Source organism: Centruroides vittatus, unplaced genomic scaffold (assembly GCF_030686945.1).
Source record: "Centruroides vittatus isolate TY-2023 unplaced genomic scaffold, ASM3068694v2 scaffold_944, whole genome shotgun sequence".
Taxonomy (NCBI): domain Eukaryota; kingdom Metazoa; phylum Arthropoda; class Arachnida; order Scorpiones; family Buthidae; genus Centruroides; species Centruroides vittatus.
Window position 1 is genome coordinate 2,311,440 of NW_027122722.1, and position 18,840 is coordinate 2,330,279.

The window sequence follows — 18,840 nt, forward strand, 5'->3', positions numbered from 1 at the left end:
CCGATCTTCTTCCCAATTTAAATGATTTTTGGGAGCCAACTTCTGACCAATCAGAAAGGTGGTCTCATGCAAAGCTTTCCTATACATCCGTGCTGACTGGAATGTGGGTGGTCATCCTCCCACGTTTACTTGTTTTATTATAGATGCCTCATGCTGCCATAAATCTTTTTATGACTGGACCACATCTAAGTGCAATTTAAGAAGTCACAAGATTGCTTTGTTTTTCTCCTAAATTAATATTTTATAATATATTTACAAGTTTATATTTTAACACACTCATATATTCCTTTTAACATTTTCAGAACAGACTTTTAAACTACTATTTTTAAATTCTTTCTGTACCAAAACCAATTATTTAATTCTAAATTACAAATATTATTTCTGTACTAATTATAAATCATCCTACCAGTAAAATTTCTTGAATGTTTTCCTGTTTCTAACAATGCAATTTCATTCATTTAAACAGCACTTATTCATTACACCAATTACCAACACACAACTCAACTGGGAAATTATCCTGCTAACACCACTTCATCATATGGCATTAACTCTTCTTTAAGGTTTTTAAATGTGCTCTGTATTTAACAGACTGTTCCAGGAGTTATCTATCATTCTGCCCAAATTTTTAGATGAAATTATTTCCAAATGTTCAAACAACTGTCTTTTGTAGGTATTTATTTTCCTCTGCTTTTTTCTATTTTTACTGTATTTTGATTTATTTCACATCCATGTGTACTGCAATGAGTTGCTACTGCCGAATTAGGATAATTATACTTTACTGCTGTTATGTGTTTGGTTATCCTTTTTTTTTTTTACTTTCTTTTTGTTTCTCCAATGTATCTGTATTTTTCTGAACAACTACATTAGAAAGAGTGTACAATTTGTTTTATCAAATGTACCAGTGGATATTTCTTCTTTATTCAATCTTAGTAATTTGTTAAGTCTGTTTGTTCTGGAATTAATGTAATGCTTTCATTTTTAACAATTGTCTTTATCATTTTGAATATTTTAGGAACATAAGGTAATTTATTTTTTATTCCACTCAATTTCTGACTTATTTCTTGTGTTTTCATTTAACTATTTACTTAATAAGTATGGATATTGATTTAACATGAACATATATATTACTGATTTGATCTCTTCATCTTCTTTATCTGTTTTGGTTGTTCTATATTTAAGATTTTTGATGTACATTTTAAAAACATTTCTTTTCACTGAAATTGGAACAGACGAATAATAGTTTATCACTTTTGGTACAATAATTGGCTTTATATATTTTGATATTCAAGTATTTTGTCTTCTCTTATTAGTAATAAATCTAAATATGCAAGAGAGTGATTTTTTTTCCATTTCTAATTCAAAAGTTATGATTTTATTCTATTTGGACTAATATTTGATCTGGTGTAATTTTTCTCATCAAAAATCAACACACAGTCATCTACATATGTATTGAAAGAAACAATTCCACCTTATACTAGCCATTTTGATATTGACAAGTTTCATAACCAAGTCTGCCAATCTTGGACTCACATGTGTTCATAGGGATTCCTTCTTTTTTGTATAATATACATTGTCAAAGTGAAAATAATTATTTTTAATTATAAATATGCTCAGCTCTATGAACCATTCTGGGCATTTCATTGTTTGTAAGGCATCTTGAATATCCGTTATTTGTATGCTAGGGTACATACTCAAGTCGTAGAATGTGTTCATTGGATATCTGATCTGTATATCAAACCCTTTTAAATTTGTTATTAAATTGTCAGTATTCTTTATACTATAACTAGATATTTCAAGTTCATTTAATTTGTTTTTTACAAATTTTTCAAACCATACAATACATAATATTTAATATCTATTAATGGCCAATATTGTTTAGGAGTCTTATGTGTTTTAACTCTAACTGTAAATTTAGTGCTAAAATGTAGTGGCATACAGGATTACGTTACATTAAAGGTGTTTTAATTTGAAATTATGCAAGGTGATTCTCTTACCTTGGTATAACAAGTCCTAGTTCACAAGAAAGTCAAAAGCGGACAAAGGCATAATATGTAATTTTGTTTTGTTTGTCAATCAGTGTGATGTCTGATGTATTGTAATGAATTTTTGTCTGTGACTATGGCTTGGCCATAGTATACTTTGTATGTGTTTCTTAAGACTTGAGGTATGTATTTGTAGCAAGGAGCTTGGTCTGTAGTAATTTGTGTTTATATGCGAGTTTTTTGTGTATTATGTTTGTTATTTGGTTATGTGACACCAGTAGTCCAAATATGACGAAAGCTTACAACCTAATATAATATGTTGTTTTGTGTATGATGTGGCATTTTCTACAAGTACCATCTATAAGTGGTCCAAAATCATTTGTGTGTGTTTTATAAACTTGTGATTCTGTAAAGTGTCTTATACAATTTTTTGAAAGGAGATTTGTTTGCTTGTAGTTTTTTTATTTAAGATGTGGTATGATTGTGTCTTTAAACTATAATTTCTGTAGTATCTTGTATTTATGATCTGGTCTTGTCTGGCATTTATGAACTCCTCCATCTCTCCAAAGAGGCATCTCTGAGCCAGCCAGCATTTTGATGTAGTTTTGCCACTGTGATTCTGGCTAAGATTGTTAGGATGTCTATCATAGAGTTCCTTCTGAAATTAAGACTGTTGTTTATGGCTTTTCTAAACTGTGCTACATTCAAGTTAGTTTTGTGCAGATTTAATATGTTAAACTTCTTAAATTAGTAACACATTAATATGTTGTTGATGTCTACCAGAGTTGAAGCTTTGTGAAATTGTATTATTTCTTCTTTTGTAGAAATTTTCACAACAAATAAATAACAGACACTGTGAGTTATTATATCCATGAATCCTTTGTCTTCCATCTTTTATGTAGAAGAGTCCATAGAAAGGCTGATGACTTAGGATGGTATTTATTGTGTTTTATTAATGTTGTTCATATGTTACTCTGGAGTGTTCTTGTTGTGTGTGCATGTGTGTCCAATGTATAACTCCAAATGAATATGTCAGTCTGAGACAACATGTGTTCATTGCTTTAAATGCATGTTTTGCACTAAGCTGTGTTTTTATTACAAGGATGCCATTTAATTAGCAATACCAGCTAAACTATTTCAGACATCTGTAGGCAGTCTGCACACCTGTGTCATGTTAGTTGCTTCAGCTTCCCTGTCTCCCAAAGGAGCAAATGTTTACTCAAATGGACAAGATGTCAAAAAACTTGGAACTATAGCTCAGAGTTTTTTTTGCAAATCTCCATGTTTTGAGACCCCCTGAATCCAAAAAGTTAAAAAAAAAGGTTGAGGGGGCTTGATGATTCTCCTCTGTATCCCCACCCCCCTTGAGAGAGGTTGGACCTAATGAAGATTTTACTTGTTATTAGCATTTACAGTTTTTTTTAATAAAATCACTACTATGAAAATTAAGCTTTTTGCCATTATGTAATAATTAATAATATAAATGTTATTTTAAAAATAAAATGTCATAACAGCTGGAAAAGTTATGCAATTCATAGCTAGATTTTTTTTAAAGACTGGTTGCTGGACATGACCAAAAACCTAATATATTTGCCACCCAATACATCATTCAACCTACCTTGTGATCAGGGCGTAACCCAAACTATAAAAGCTTAGTTTCACCATAAAATACACAGCTGACTTCTCCAAGACATTGAAATCATGAAAATGAATGCATGAGAACTGAAAAAAAGATCTCATCTAGAAGCTCTTCACCTTCTTAAAGCTGGAACAAAATTACATAAACCATGATTGTCAACTATTTTAAGTATGGGATTTACTAAAGTTGCAAACAGAGATACAGCTGAAGAGAAAGTGGAAAAAAACGGTAATGATATAAGTCCAGCAATATCAGTGTCTGATTTCAATGCATAGATGAAAATTGACAAAGACATCTGCACTGAAGAACTGCTTACAGAAGAAGAAATCTGTTCTGCTGTAATGGAAGAAGTTGCTACAGAGTACAATATTGATGTGGCTGAAGAAAAAACAAAAAGGTTGACATAATTAATCCTCCAACAACTAACTCAAAATGTGGCAAGTGCCGGAGGCCCAACAATGTGGAGTACTCTGTTGATCAGATGATTTTATGATGCAATATTTGTACATTTTATCAATGATTTATTATATAAAGACTGTAGACAATCAAAAATAAATAAAATTTTTACTACTTGATACCAAACAAGATATGTTGTTTCATTTTATTTTTATGCTCACTCTGGCTTGGAACTGATGTGATCACAATAAGAGGCATCCACCATATTGAATTTAATCTGTCATCATATCTCTTTGTTAGTCTTTGCTTTATTTGTGCACATTATGTGAGTTTGGCTTGTTAAATTCTGAATATTTGTAGACTTCACCCTCAACCACGGATTCAAGACCAAATGCAAAATCATCTCTTTTTAGGATTCTTTTTTCAATGTGAAGGAAGTATTTTGCATTTGTATAGGTGAAACTCCATTTGAATGTCAGTGAAGTAGTTGTGTGAAAGTTTTAATAGGCAATTTAGCTGTGTATGAATATAGGTGTAGAGTATGTCATTTGTGTACATGAAGAGGGGTAATATGTGTTATGATATTTGTTGTGTTTAATGTTGTATCTGTATTTTGTGTTATGTTTAACCTATTGAATTATTAAGCCAGACAGAACCAGAATTGAATTTTCTCAAAAAATGCTTTGCCTTACAGAGTTGTAATGTCATTTTCCAGTGTTGCATTGTGTTTTCTAGAAATTTAATGTGTAATATGAAAATATATTTTTTAATGAGATTTTCTGCTGAAAGTAAATTTGCATTAGTAAACACAATTAATAACAAAATATGATTGTTTATGTAATACTATAGTTTAAATTTTGAATTTTAATCTGAAGACACATTGGATAATAAAAATGATGCTTATTACTAAAACTTATCATTGATAAATGTGATATGAAATGTCCAAAATGTTAACCAAATTAAAGTGTTTTATCCATGTGAGTTTTATACAATATGTATACTATATAAAATGTAATGTTACAAAGTGGGTATTGTGAGGATAAGTTAAATTTTCTAAGAGAGATTGATCAAATGTCTTTTCTAATCTACCAACCTTTAGAAGTTTGGTACGATATCTGTGTTCGTATTCGTCCTTTCTTTTTTCGGGTATCGGTTTTCGTGCCTTGCGCAACATTAATTTCATGTCTTCGACAGTCATCATGGCAAGCGGATCGAGCAAATGTCTATTGACAATTCCAACCAGATACTCTACATAATGTATTCTGCAATTCGTTAAAGGTTTGTTAGATTATACATTCACTTTAATATCTTAAAAGTCAAATTAAAATCTAACACACCTGCAAAGTCCTGCATATTCTTCTTGTACCTGTTTACCACATATATCTTTAAGCCATCCTCTAGGGCTATATTTCTGTACTTTTACAGGACACCACTTTTTCATTGTATAATCCTTTGGAGGCTTATTTTCAAATATAAAACCATTATCCTATAAAATTAATTCAGAATATTATAATTATATCAATTACGATTTAAATATTTAAAATGCCATTTTAAATTTACCTTTAAAAATTTCTGCAAATCATCCGGTTCCTTATCTCTGAAAAAGAAAAGACAATTTCTTGGATGATGCGCATGCCAGCCAAGTTTATAGCAGTGCATTGATATTCCACATTCCTGGAAAATTAAAATTAGTTACACTGTAAAAAAATAAGATTTACAATTTACATTTCAAAATATTTAATTCATTGTAAATAATTGAAAAACCCATTTTGCACATTTTATAGAAGTATTAGATAGTCAATATGAAAACATATAAACACACAATAAAGTACAAAGTTTCAGAAATTACAAAAACTATGATAATGATAGCGTAATCTCAATTTATGAGCATATCTCATTCCCAAATACATCTTGTAACTCAACTTTGTAAATAATAATGAGAATCTTAAGAAATATCATTATTTCTAAAGATCAAAATTTGAATCTCATTCCAATGTTACATAGTCACTCTATTCCAACTAACTGATTGTTAGTTGGAATAGAGAGTGCAAAGTTTAAAGAAAGATTGGCAACACAAGGTTTTTTTTATTGATGTTTGGAGACTTTGCCACAAGATTTATTAATAATAATGGAGATATTTCAAAACTAATATGCCATCAATCAATTAAAAAGTACTAAAATATTCTACTTAAAGTATTCTCTTTCCAATATATTATCTTTCTTATACCAAACTCTATATACAAGGTTCTCACAGTTTTATTCTCTAGAGTCACAATACAGGTGAGTAAATATTTTCGCACTGTATAAATTCTTTTCTTCTAAAACTGTTTTTAGAAAAATTTCCGAACTCTCCAACCTTACAGGGTGTTGTTATTCCTATTACAACCTTACAGGGGGTTGTTACTCCTGATCTCCATCATTGTAACTTTTATATGAAGCAAATTAACCATGTTAAATCATTAATTTTACAAATAAAATATAAAAAATACTGTTTATTATTTTTTCATAAATAAATTAATTTAGATATTAATAAACTGTGCACCTTTTGTGCCATTAGTCCTAGTTGTATCATAATGGTAATACATTTTTTTGTATCTTGCAGACCATTGGACCCTTTCTGCCAGCAGATATTTGGCAGTTATTAAATGTTCAATGTTCTATAATTTATATTTAAATCTGATGATGCCCACTAATGCAACTGAAAATGTTTGTTTATTAAAAATCTTTGCTGGATTTTAATGGTTTAGCTTAAAATTATTTATTTCATCCAGTTTTACATACATTTTATTGCTGCAATTGTATTAAATTAAATTGGAGTATATTGAAATAGCAAGAAAAATACTTACCTTTCCTTTTTTATACAGTTTCCTACATCCACTACAAAAGAAATTATGACAGTTGCTACAATAAAATTGCAAGCATCCACCTTTTGCCATTTTATAATGAATGCGACATTCTGGACATTCTGTTGATAAAAGAGATTTAATGGTTACTTAAAAAATATCTAAAAATCATTCCTATAATAATTTTTCTTACTGGTTCCTTGTTTTTCTAAAATAAATTCCAATCCTTCATCTTCATCAGGAGTTTGAGTAGATTTTAATGCCTGAAATTCTGTGCAGGTCCTGGCATCATGCTCATTGTCCCACTATATCAAAATCAAGTTGAGTATTAAATAATTTACCAAATATAAAATCCAAATATAAAAACTTACCAGCCAGTGGCAACGAGTACAGGTGATGGCTCCGCAATCAGGACATTCGAGTTTTATAATTCCGGGACGGGCCAATAATCCAGACGAACACTGAATGAGACAAATAATTGTTTCTTTATTTAGAAGAAATAGAAATATTTACAGAAAATTAAATTCTTTAATTAACCAAATAATACCTGTGTACACCAATGAAAATCTGGATTTTTCATTAATGTATTATCTCTTAACTTTTGTTGAAACAATTCATATGTTCTTGTATCCATTAAAGCTTTAAGCTGAAAAAAAAATTATGTGGAAATACTTATACATTTATTTTTTGTGTTTATGTAAAAAGATAGATACCATTATGTCAAGATGATTGAAATAATCACGAGAGGCATTCTCATCATTCAAGTCTGGTTTATCACATAGAGGACACACCCAATTTTCTACATTCCTATCTTGAATTTCTACCATAAAGTAGGCTCTTAAACATTCTTTACATGACTTATGAGAACAGTGCAGCATATTTATCATCTAAAAAATAATAAATGATGAAATATATTTATATTTCTATATAACTATTAAAATTATATTATTTTTATTCCATTAAATATAAAAATAAAAAGGCCAATGAAATTCAAAAAACATCCTAAATAAAATATTGAAAAATTAAGTATTTTCTTTTGATGAATTTAAGATTATAAATATCTAAAAATTTTACATTTTTAATCTACCAGAAAACACTTTAACACTATTTTCAGATAGCCAAGTAAATCTTGACCTAACACCATCATTTCAATGTATTTCTGATGTTGGATAGTAAATGTAGGATTTCTATTGTATTCATCTTTTCTTTTTAAATATTTCAGTTTATTAAAGGTTTGTATATGAGACAAATTAGAAGTTTTGGAAAAAATGTAAAAATTCAAAATAGAAATTATATTATTTATCAGGAAGAAATACATTCCTATTGTCCAATATTGAATTCTGCTGCCCTTCTAATCTTTGAGAAATTTATCAATACTTGTATATTTCCTAATATAATCTCTTGTATTAGTGAATCACACAAAATTACAGTATTACTTGCAAATCAGCAATAATAAATCTGCTTCACACTCAACAATGTTATAGAAGATTTTTAGGCCAAAAGGTCTATGTATGTAGGGCAGGGCTGTCCAACTGGCGGCCCGCGGGCCGTATACAGCCCACCAAATTATTTTTACGGCCCGCGAGTACATTTTACTATGAATAAATTTGTTACTAAATTATTATTATTAATATTAAAATTATTTTACTATGTGAAAATTACGGCCACAATGTTCTCATTAATATATTACGAATATTTTAAAGTTTTCTTTTTAGTATAAATAAAATATTTCTTTAATTAACATAAACTGACTTTTCATTTATCGACCTTCTTGGCCCCCGAAATGTTTGGTGAAGAAAATATGGCCCGCGGGCTATGATAAGTTGGACAGCGCTGATGTAGGGTATTTAGATATTAAACAAGCATACAATTCTGTGGTTTTGTTGACTTTATTGTCAATCTTAAGTAATGAATTGACTTAGAATCTACTTTTATGGCATGGATGCAATTATTTTCTATTACAAAATTATATTTTAGATGTCAATAATCTGCAATTTTTTTTCCTTTACCCCCTACACTAGTATTCGAGAGAGTTCAGTGTTAAGTAACCTATTTTATAATTGTTATAACAATAAGATTTTCTTGAATGTCAGCTTACCAAACCCTATTATAAGCTGATGACATCAAAATCATTAATGATGATCCTGTGATCTTACAGGAAGAATTAAATTGTTTAATTTAATACCAAATGTTCCAAAGACAAAAGCAATCTGTTTCTTACTGTTAAGATTTGTCTTATGTCCATTCCAAATTGAAGGCTTCACTGTACAATATGTGGATCACATAGGGCAGGGGTGGCCAACAAATCGAACGCCAAGCCAATTTTGGTTGATCGCTCTCGATATCTTAACTTAATGTATTATATTTGTAACTGAATGTAACAGTATGCATGCAGTTATGACTCGACTCATAAGCAGTGCACCTTGCAGTGAAATACAGTATATAAACATAGTATGTATTTCACATCAATAAATAACAACTAACCCGTTACAAAGCTATACATCCACCAAAGCTGAATTATCGGGCTAGAGTCGACTCTAGCCCGATAATTCGGCTTTGGTGGATGTATGTATTTCACATCTCCCCCTCCCCACTTAGACTATGTCTATGACAACAAGTCAATCACAACACATTTTTAAGATAAAAAGTAGATCTTATGTACACAAAAGTTGGCCACCCCTGACATAGAGGACCTGGGATTGTACTTGGTCAAAAGTTGTTAATTAACAAACTTAACAAATATGGATAAAATACTAAAATCCTTAGCAATTTGCCATGATGCTTTATGGCATCACTGTCAATCTATATCAAAACATGTGCTTGGGGGCCTTTTTAATACAATAGTCAATCATTCACTGAAAATTAGTATCTCTATGTGGATGTTCCATATATTGATATTAACTCATATAGATGGTGTAAATCTTGAATTACACAAAATCATTATGCTATTAAATAGCTTAATGAATTTACCTTATTTAAATAGCTTTGAGATATATCAAGAACAATAGTAAAGATACTAAGATACTTTTGTTAGAAGGTAGTAGGCTTCAAATCTTTGATAGGTAAATTGTATTATAAAATATTTAATGGATTAATATTTCTGGAATTACTTTATGTAAAGGTTCCTAAAATTTCCTAAAAATACTTCACTAATTCATGTGCAAAAATTTTCACCTAAACACATAGAAGATCATTATGTCATCATATTTCCCAGAAGATGGGTGAATTTGAAAACTTGATACATCTGGACTTGTATCCCCTGATAGAAGTTATATAGATGACTGGCATGACTCCATTGCTAACAGAAAAGTATAATGTACTGGGACAAGATAATGCTAATTTGAAGGTGGAGGGCATATATTTTAAATTAAATAAATGAAAAATATAAGTAGAAATTTTATAAACAGTTTTATAAATTCAAGATCTTAGCATAAGAGTACATGAAGTGTTTTATTTGGTTTATGAATGTGTGTTTAATTTAGTTTAATCTATTTGTATTACATACCAAATTGCAAACAATGAAAGGTCAATTGAAGTACATTTGTATTTTCTGTCAATACAGGCACTTTAATTTTGTCACAAACATTTTAATGGGATGTCTGAGTAGTTTTTGCCACTGTCATTTACTGTTAACTATTTCTAATGTTTGCATTTATTTGTTGGTCTACAGTTTTTTCAAATTGCAGACCTGTAAATTCCCACTGTCATCTGTCAGTCTTTCCTTAATCTTGAGAACGGAGTTACATAGACGAAAGCCGAGACTATAAATGGAAAGCTTAGGGGAGAGGCAATAATACTTCTTTGAAACAATATATTTTCCAATGTTTTTAGTGTATGACCTTGTACGTTTTAACATTATAAGATACACAGGGAAGAAATATGTAGTCTTCAGGGACAGTGGTTTGTTTACTGGTTAGAAAACATCACTTTAGTAAGAATCTGGCTGAGGGGGTGTTTCTTTATTGTTGTTTTGAACTTCTTCTGATTAGTTATTTCTTGAATATCTTTATTTAATGAGTTTCAATATTTTATCATCTGGAAAACTGGAGCAGATTGTCCTATTGAAAGTTTTGTAGAAGGTTTTAAGTAGTTATAGTTTAATCAATGGCTGTAATTTCTCTTCCTGCAGTAATTTTCCATTATGTCTATTAGATGACAGTGTTTGTTTGTTTTCAGCTTTATAAATTTAAAAGAAAAAAGTATGGTTTGTTTTACATATACTGTCTTTATTTTATCTATTTTTTCTTGATGGTAATATGTGGAGATTAGTTCATAATGATTCAGTTTAAATATAGCTCTCATAAGACAATTTTTGTTTTTGTAGGTGGTTTACAATATAGAAACAATCCTCAGTGGTTTACAATATAATCTGTCATGGTTTCCCAGATGACAATACTGGATTGGATTTTTGATTCAATTTAAGTGTGATATAGTTGTTTTATCATATTAATATTTAAAAAGTCTTGTATTTTCCTTATAATTCCAGTGAACTTAGCAACAGTCTTAATTAAATTGTCTGTGTGTCTATTATATCTGAGTTTATCTTCTTTTCATTTATATCTATTTGAAATTGTACTATATCAACGTTTTTATTTTTATTTACAAAACAAAGGTAATTCATTTTATTTGTGTTTAATTTTAACATATTTGAACTCATATAATCAGTTAACCTGGAAAGGACATTGTTTAATTCATGTTGTGCTGCTTGGAGGTTATCATTGGAGTGTATTAGAACAATATGCAATGATATGAATTTTTGGTATCACTTCAAACAGATCATTCAAGTAAATATTGAAAAGTAAAAGCGCAAGTATTGATCCCTGGGGAATTCTGATTTTAGGTAAAAAACCATTTAAGCATACGTTATTTACTTTTACATGATATTTTTGGTTTATTAAATATGACATTGTCCATTTTAAAGGCACTCCTCTTAGACCAGTGGTGGGCAAACTTTTTTAATGGGGGGCCACAAAGTTTAAGAAATTCTAGAGGAGGGCCAGAATTATAGAAAAAATGCATTTTGTGTTAAAGCTTTTAATCATAATATTATAAAAACATTACAGCATTACACATGTGAGGTTTGCCGATTGGGTGAAAAGATGTCACGACAATCGAGCGGTCAACACTGCCGTGTGGGAGTGGAAGGATTTCACGGAGACAGGTTTTCCATCTCAAAACCGTTTAATAAAATAAAAATTTCTTACAATATTTCCTTGAACAAAGGGATAACACAGCACAAAGCACGAGAATTAAGTCCAGATAAAGTTCGAATGTTCGGGATTTCTTTTCCTACAGTTCGGCATGGACAGTGTAATGATCGTAGACCCCGAGGCGTTGGGCACGACTTCAGGTGATTTTTCTCCGAGGAACCTGGATGGCTCTAGGCGACACGACAGAGAGGTTGTTTCCTCGATGTCCGAAAAGTTCCCTTCTAATTTTACGGAAGCACACACGTCCAAGATAGGACGAGCCAAGTACTGAGAGAACTAATGACCGAGAACGTCACCTCCTCTTTTTCTCAGGGTTTTATACTTTCCTTTGAGTCCCAGATCGAACGTTTCGATAGGTCGATGTCGACTTGCCTCCGCTCTCTAATTGGTCCCCCCCTCGTTATGCATTGTAACGAGATCGGAACCCTGGTCGTCGGATGAGTCAACATCGACTGACAATTCGATTCCTATCGAAGATGTTCGATCTAAGTACTCAAATTCATCTATTGTTTTAACCTGAGAAGTCCGACTTTCTTGGAAATCTCTACAGACATACCCTTTTATGGACATAAAACATTCATTTTTCGTTTTCCCGTTTTTTCTTGTTGATGGTTTTTTTCAACATAAATTTATAATAATAATAATAATAATTATTGGCTTCTATTCCAAAACAACGAGAAAAAAAATTTCTTTTCCCCTTTTTGCACAAATTCTAGACCCATTTCCGAAGCTTCACACACACAAATGTTACAAATTACCTTTTACCTTAAATAATAATTAATTTAACTTTTATTCGAAGGCCCTGCCATGGTAGGCGTGTGAGACATATGGAATTGTTTTTGATTTTCCATAATATTTTCGAAAGCAGGTTCCAGCTGTGACGAAGCAACTTTCAGCAGTGCGAAAAGGTGTTCATCAGTCAATCGGTTTCTGATTGAGTTTTTCCGCAATTTCATGGTCGAAAAAGTCTGTTCGCACACATAAGACGACGCAAACATCGCCATAATTTTCTGGGCGTGAGCAATCATCTTTCGGAATTCAGATTTCCGCAGTGCTCTATAAAAATCTAGTTTTGTGGGATTCAAGAACAATTGCTTTAAATGGGTACTGCACTGCATTTCAATAATTTCCAACTGCAATTCTGCAGATACATTTTCCGGATCTACATTAAACGGCATCGAGAAAACATCTAGCGATGATTGAATGTTCTTAAAATCTTGAAACCTAGTTTCAAATTCTGTGTGAAGTTTTTTCAACGCCTGACTAAATTCTTTTAGTTTGTTCTCACTCACTGGTGACATGGATTTTAAATGCAGAGAGTGAGTTAAATCGTTCTTCGCCATGCAGTTATAAAACAGAAAAAGCTGAGTTTTAAATGATTTCAGACAACCCCAAGTCTCATCTATAAATTGGTTCTTTCCTTGCAATTTTTTATTTAATTTGTTATAGTGTTCGAGCAAATCAGTAAAAAATGCAAAATCGGTATGCCAATCTTTGTCTTCGAAGATTTGGAAATCAGACCATTTGTCTGTTTTATTCTTTAAGAAATCTTGTATTTCCTCTTTTAAATTCCAAACCCGTTCAAATGCATATCCACAACTTAACCATATTACTTTCGTGTGGTAAAGAAGGTCAGAATAATCTGCGTCGACTTCAATCAGAAATTCTTCGAATTGTCGGTGTACCAAGCCCCGAGATCGAATCGTATTAATTAGTTTTAAAACCACATTAAGTACATGGGTAATATCTATTGCAGCTTTACAAAGGACGTCCTGGTGAATTATACAATGTAAAAATACAACATCGTGATTAGGATTCTGGTTCCGAAAAATACCTGAAAATTCCGCGTTTTTTCCAACCATATTTGGGGCTCCATCTGTAGTTATATTGCATAATTTTGAAATAGGCGCATTTAAATTTTGAAGACCTTCGGAAAATTCGTTATAAATTATTTGCCCCGTCGTTTTTCCTTTTATCGATTGCAAACAAGCTTCAGTGATATTAAATTCGTCGTCAACGCCTCTAATGATTAATAATTGAGCAGTGTCACTTCTATCCGTACTTTCATCCATCATCACGGAAAAATATTTAAAGTTTTCTATACGCTGCCTAAATTGAGTTGACAAGTTTGATGCAATGGCATCAATTCGCGTTGTTACTGTTTTTCGTGATAAGCTGACAGACTCAAACTCTAATTTTTTCTGGACATAAAATTTTATTCATACTCACCATACAATCTTTTACAAATTATCCTTCCGAGTATGGTTTGTTATTTTTAGCTATTTTATAAGCCACAACATATCCAGCCAGTGTAGAAGTCTTTTGAGCAGTGTTTTGCTTTATAAACACATTCCGTTGAGCAGATATTTTTTTTTTAGGTTTTCCGCATTTACCTTTTTTTCTGCGTCATTCATCAAAGCATATTTGGTTTTTGAATGTTTGGTGTTGAAATGACGAGCAAGGTTAAAATCTTTAAATACCGCCACTGCTTCATTACAAATAAGACACACTGGCTTACCGTTGTATTCCGTAAAAAAGTATTTCCAAGCCCACTCTTCTTTAAACAGACGACACTCGGACTTTTCGTTTTTTATACGCCATTATCCCAAAAGCGCAGATTTTTTTAAAAACGATTATGAATGTAAAGCGTTACGCGAACAAGCAAGAACAAGAGACAAAATTAACGTAAAACGTGCGGCTCGGTCAGTGACAGCTGGCGAGTGGCGACCGAGTTCACTCGCCCCCGCCGCCCGCGCTTCTCATTTCACCACGCTTTGCGCCCCGTATTACGCAACACTTGAACTACGCGGCTAGTTTAGCTTCACCTATAGGTTATGCATCTATTATTCTACTAAGTAGAAGCTATTTTATACTTCTCGACCGTCAAAACGTAATTATAGCGGGCCATATACTATCCATGTCGATGGACCCTCGGCGGGCCGGATTAAATACTTTCGCGGGCCGGAGTTGGCCCGCGGGCCGTACTTTGCCCATCACTGTCTTAGACCAATGTTAAACAGTTTTTTTTTCCAGGATCCAGAGGTCCACACTGTCAAAAGCTTCGGATAAATCTAAAAATACTGCTATGACTGAAGAAGATTTGTCTAAATTGCCATGACTTCCTGTTTGAAATGTAACAGTGCATCTATTATAAAGGAATTACGTTTGTAGGCATATTGATGATGATGAATCACATTTAAATTAATAATGTATTTCCAGTGTTTTTTGTGGAAAATTTTTTCTATGATTTTTTACCACCACAGGGAACTAATAATTAAAATTAAAAATAATAATTAAAACAGACATTTACATCAAAACTGAAACTAAAAATAAAAATTAAATTAAATTAAAATCAAATCAATCAAAACACAATATTTCAAAAAGTGTGGTTAAAGTACTTGTTGTTGGTCTTGATTGAATTGGTTATATTTCATCCAGCAGTCAGACTTGAGTCTATTTAAAGCACTTCTTTGTGAAGGGTTAGTTTTGGTTTTCAGTTGGTGGTGACAGAACATTTTACTTTTAATGTGCGTGTGTGTGTGTGTGTGTGTGTATATACACATACACAACAACACACAACCCTTGTATAACAATATATATAAAACTATATATATATATATTGTTATACAAGGGGTGTTCAAAAAGTATCAGACCTTTATTTTTCCCGTGTAAACTAATGATGTGTAGGAGGCTTCCTTCGGTGGAGATGTGGAGGGGACAATCATGCACAGTCCTGAATTTTTTCCTGCCCGCAGGAAGCATCAGTTGCTGGCAGTCGGCCTATGAGTGAGGACGTGTAGTCAGTGCTCGTCAGATTCCAGTAAGTTGGAAAATGACTGAACAACATGAGCAGCAATATTGCATCAAATTTTGCCAGAAGCTTGGCGATACTTGAGCGGAAACCATTTGCAAGATTCAACAGGCTTTCAGGGATGATGCCATGAGCAACACATGGATAAAGGAATGGTACAACTGCTTCAAAGATGGCTGCACATCAGTGGACAGTGAACCACATTCAGGCAGACCCTCAACAAGCCAAAATGAGACTGTCATTGAGCAAGTGCGGACTTTGGTCATGGTGGATCGTCGTATCACAGTCAGAGAACTTGCAAACAAGACAGGAGTAAGCATTGGATTGGTACATTCAATTTTGACCGAGGATTTGGGTATGAAGAGAGTGTCTGTGAAATTCGTACCAAAACTGCTAATAGTGGAGCAGAAGCAAAGGTGTCTGGAAATTGCACAGGATATGCTGGACAATGCAAGCAGTAATCTCAATTTCCTGAACACCATAATCACAGGCAATGAGTCATGGGTTTATGGGTATGACCCAGAAACCAAGATGCAGTTGTCACAGTGGAAACATTCGTCATCCCCGAGGCCAAAAAAGCATGGCAGGTCTGCAGCAATGTCAAGGTCATGTTGACAGTTTTTTTGACTCCCGTGGAGTGGTGCATCATGAGTACACACCACAAGGCCAAACCATCACAAAGGAGTACTACCAGGAGGTCCTTTGTCGTCTTTGTGATGCTGTGTGACGCAAATGACCAGATCTGTGGTCAACCAAAACTTAGCAGCTCCATCATAATAACGCACCCACCCATTCTGTGCATCTGATTCAGACTTTTGTCGCCACACACAACATTCCTGTGGTTCGTCACACTCCGTACTCTCCCTACATGGCTCTGTGTGACTTTTGGCTATTTCCCAAGCTGAAAATGCTGCTAAAAGGAACCCGATTTGAGTCAAGAGAAGATATCACGTGGAATGCGACGGACTGGCTGATGGCCATTCCAAAAGAGGCGTTCCAGAAGTGTTTCCAGCAATGGCAGGAGTGCTGGGAGAAGTATATACATTACCAAGGAGACTACTTTGAAGGGGATTAGGGTTTTGTACCTCAAAATCAATAAATGTATTTTTGCTGACCAAAAGTTTGATACTTTTTGAACACACCTCATATATATATATTGGAATTTATTTAATACAATCAAACCTCTGGTTTCGAACTTAACTCGTTCCTAAAAGTTGTTCAAAAACAGATTTGTTCTAAAACCAAAACAAATATTTCATTATATCTCTAACTGCACTTACAGTAATACAATAAAATACCCAAAAACCTTTAAAATGCAGTTTAATTTTCTTGATTACGAAACATTTTAGGTCGGATTAACTGACCTTCATCAGTATTGAACGAAAATTTGCCAAACGGAAAATTCTTTTTTTTTTACAAAAAATATAATTATAATTAAAACATGCCAGGACAAAATTCATACTTTAAATATTAAATTCACAGAAGCAATCACAAAACTTTGTGTCTTCTTTTAACGTCCTTTTCGCACTCGGGAAATAACTGTCTTTACGGCGGAGTCGACCTTCTTTTGTAGGCTACTCTTCCGCCTCAATATGTAAAACACGGTTAAACCGTGTTTTACATATTGAGGCGGAAGAGTAGCCTACAAAAGAAGGTCGACTCCGCCGTAAAGACAGTTATTTCCCGAGTGCGAAAAGGACGTTAAAAGAAGACACAAAGTTTTGTGATTGCTTCTGTGAATTTAATATTTAAAGGAAAATTCTTTGCCAAACAGAAATTCTAGAACATTTTTAAAAAATTAAAATCTTTGCAGATTTGATTGTGCAAGTCTATTTGTTCTTTTATATCTGTAAAGCCACCGCTTTCCATGCCGATGCAATTTTATAAGATTTCCGAAAATTTATAGCTTGTCCTTTTTCACCAGGCTTCTGTATATTTCAGATATACAGAAGATATACATTTTCATTTCAGGTAATCAAGAACTGCATTTTAAAGGTTTTGGGGTATTTTATTGCAAATTTTCCATATACAATATATATTGAATTAAGTTTGAAACCAGAAATTTGATTGTATTAAATAAATTCCAATCCAAGCATGTATTAACAAAGATGATAACTTAGTACATTTGCATTCACAGAGTGATGCATGCTTGTATATTTTCTTTGGTAATGTATGTTTGAAGATGCCTCGTACATACGGTATGGTACTTATACCTAACAGGAAAGTGGTTATAGAGAAATCTCTCTGAATTACTGAGAAATTCACCTCTATACTCACTGGCCACTTAATCTGATTGCAAGTGTTTATGAACTGTCCTAATTATGTAAATTAAGTGTAAAAACAAATAAATACTATTCGTCATTTTTATTATATGATTAATTTCATTTGTCCAGTAATAATAAAATAAAATTCTAAAAAATTAAACAGTATAATTAAAATAATCATACTGTAAATCAACTTTAACTTGTGATTGGAATTTAAAATTGGCATATAAGCCTAACTTGCACCCCCTTTCAAATTATTTTTCAAACACAGATAATTCACAGGTTATCCACATGAAATTATTTCTCTACTTATTCATTTTATGTATGTAGCCATTTTGTTTAGAGTTATCTTAACATTTACTCATTTAAAAACAATTCTATCAAGACTAATGATACTTGGAAATGCACTCTCTCATATTTTGCTTCCTGACCTTTTTCACTCTACAACCATTTTTCTCTCTGCTACAATCACAATCTGTGCATCCATTAATCATAAACTTTTAAAGTAGCTATTGCACCAGTAACTGTCATGCATAACATAAAGGAGTTTCCACACTGTAATTTTTAAACATAAACTCTGGATAATCAATCCTGCAATATCAGAGTACACAACCACGGATTAAAATTCCACATGATGGTTTTTCATCCGTGACCTAAAAATAACATATAACATGTAGTTAAAATTTCATTAAGTT

At 32.3% G+C, this 18,840-nt stretch overlaps 1 protein-coding gene across 1 annotated transcript in view; it reads right to left on the bottom strand.

Moving 5' to 3' along the window:
• Positions 1-18,840, bottom strand: part of LOC136990541 (titin homolog) — a 34,986-nt gene that overhangs the window by 2,094 nt on the left and 14,052 nt on the right. The window contains exons 7-14 of the mRNA XM_067288944.1: positions 7,574-7,747; positions 7,408-7,506; positions 7,232-7,321; positions 7,054-7,165; positions 6,864-6,982; positions 5,578-5,691; positions 5,355-5,503; positions 5,111-5,279 (exon numbers count right to left, since the gene is read on the bottom strand). Of these exons, the coding sequence (XP_067145045.1) occupies positions 5,111-5,279; positions 5,355-5,503; positions 5,578-5,691; positions 6,864-6,982; positions 7,054-7,165; positions 7,232-7,321; positions 7,408-7,506; positions 7,574-7,747 (1,026 nt within the window). The remainder of the gene's footprint in view (positions 1-5,110; positions 5,280-5,354; positions 5,504-5,577; positions 5,692-6,863; positions 6,983-7,053; positions 7,166-7,231; positions 7,322-7,407; positions 7,507-7,573; positions 7,748-18,840) is intronic.